The sequence below is a fragment of the Rhagoletis zephyria genome, unplaced genomic scaffold (assembly GCF_001687245.7).
Source record: "Rhagoletis zephyria isolate East Lansing unplaced genomic scaffold, Rhagoletis_zephyria_1.1 Rzeph_scaffold_00774, whole genome shotgun sequence".
Lineage (NCBI taxonomy): Eukaryota > Metazoa > Arthropoda > Insecta > Diptera > Tephritidae > Rhagoletis > Rhagoletis zephyria.
In genome coordinates this window covers 73,093-75,298 of record NW_016157858.1, presented here as the reverse complement: position 1 = coordinate 75,298, position 2,206 = coordinate 73,093, and the positions used below count along the sequence as shown (strand labels likewise).

Genomic DNA, 2,206 nt, shown 5'->3' with positions numbered 1-2,206 from the left:
TTGGCTACATACGGCTTTAGTACGGTCGGTGCTTTCTGGATCCAGTGGAGGACAATGGTCGAATCACTCCAATACATACAACCTGCGCTGTCCAGTCGCAAGGCGTGACAAATCTCTTCCATTGTCATAGCGAGTAGTCGTGCTGCACTGAGTTCCATTCGTGGAATTGTAGTACTCTTACTGGGTCCTACCCTTGTTTTGGCCGCAACCAGGGATACGCGTACCTCACCCTCTGGATCTTCGATGCGCACATAGACGACCGCAGCGTAAGCTTTGCTGCTGGCGTCACAGAAGCCGTGAAAGTTTACCGTGGACGTCTTGGTCATGCCCAACCAATGCAACACCCGAATACTGAAAAGCTGGTACAAACCATTCCGAAATGTTAACCATTCATCTCGTAAATCGCCTGGTAATGGTGTATCCCATGGCAGCTCTGCCTTCCAAAGCATCTGGATAAAAATCTTGGCCCATACGATCACCGGCGACAATAATCCCGATGGGTCGTATAATCGTGCGACATCGCTTAGTACGTTGCGTTTAGTAGGAATTGCATCGAGCACCGGCAACCGTACTTTGTAAAATAAAGTGTCATTATTAGGGTTCCAGTGCAAGCCCAGTACAGTGGTATCAGAATTACTCGGAAACGACTCGGTGCTGGCAACTGATGCATCCGCAAGTGCCGTCAAGGTCAGCGTGCAATTGGAGTTCCACTTACCCAAAACGAAATGGCCTTGGCGCAGGATCTTGTCGACATTACGAGCACGCTCGATTGCCTCTGTAGTAGTATTTACACTATCCAAGTAATCATCGACGTAAAAGTTTGAGAGTATGCTCTCCTTGGCCTCAACTGCCCGGTTGATATTGTGGATAACTGAAAAGTTATCACTGGCGCACTGTCGCAATGCGCGAATAGCGTTGTACGGTCCACAAGCCATACCGTAGGTGACCGTGTTTAGGCCCATACCTAAATATGCTGCACCACCCTAATGTGCGGTAAATAATTTTGTATCTGAGTGCACACACACATATATAAGATACAGCTAACATTCCAGCCATTAACAATATGCCCCGCCGTACGGTAACTGAGTTGAGGGGAAACTCAACGAAGGTTACTGTTCGGCGGGCTCAAACCTGTTTTCGTTTATTGGCACTCCTTCACTTCCTAGAAGACCAGCAGAGCGACTGCCAGCCACCACACCACGTCAGCAAGGTAATTTCATCAAGCTATTAGCAAAATTTATAGTTAAATTCACTCTGTTTTATTAAATATTTTGTCTCAACAAATAAAGCAAACATTTGTTATTATTGTTAACCATTAAATACTAAAACGCTTTTTTTTTTACTTATTTTCTTTACGTGCGAGCGCCTTAACAATTCCAAGACGCCAGCGCCAAAAATACAGTCTATACGCACTACTGCCGCTTGATCGTCACATTACCACAATTTGCAAGGATCATCTGCCAGTTGAAGGCTTTTTTATTATTGATACACCGCAAAAGGACATAGGATACACTACCACTTGATCGCTACATTTGCCACAGCAGCAACCGTTCCAGCAACTTATTTTATCGCAAAAGCAGCACTTCAATTTGCAAAGGTACGTGGTTTTGATTTCACACCTAAGTGCACTTTCAAACATTATTTATAAAATCGAGTGTCAAACAAAAATATCGCGGGTGAATTTGTGAGAAAAAGGGTAAAATAGATTTAATTTGCTTTGAACTTCATAAAAAAATTTGCAAACCGTTCTTTGTTTTCCACATTCGCTATTAAGATACACCGAAGATACCGCCATTTTGAAGTGATCAGGTGTTGTTGTTGTTGCAAGGTGATTTATTTAAAGCGAAGCACTTGCTTAATACAAGTTTTTCGGTGCACAATTTTAAGTTCATATCACTTTCACCTTGAATTTGATATTTTATTATAACTCCTTTTGTGTCACGGATCTATAAGTTGTTTTTCAGCCTTGTGCTATTAAGATTTCACTTGGGACGTTGTTGATGGAGTAAAGTTACTTGTTTTAATCAAAGCACTCGTTTAATAAAAGTTTTTCTCGGTGCACATTTTTTGGTTCGTATCATCTCACTTCGAGTTGTTATTTTTTATTAAAACTTTTTCCTATCACTGGTTTAATAACCTTTTCTCAGCTTTGTGCTATAAAATTTCACTTGGTACGTTGTTGTTGCGGTTAAGTTAACCTTTCAAT

At 41.9% G+C, this 2,206-nt stretch overlaps 1 protein-coding gene across 1 annotated transcript in view; it reads right to left on the bottom strand.

The window, feature by feature from the left end:
* Positions 1-935, bottom strand: part of LOC108361477 (uncharacterized) — a 4,450-nt gene extending 3,515 nt beyond the window's left edge. The window contains exons 1-2 of the mRNA XM_017614095.1: positions 779-935; positions 9-664 (exon numbers count right to left, since the gene is read on the bottom strand). Of these exons, the coding sequence (XP_017469584.1) occupies positions 9-664; positions 779-935 (813 nt within the window). The remainder of the gene's footprint in view (positions 1-8; positions 665-778) is intronic.
* Positions 936-2,206: the final 1,271 nt, after the last annotated feature.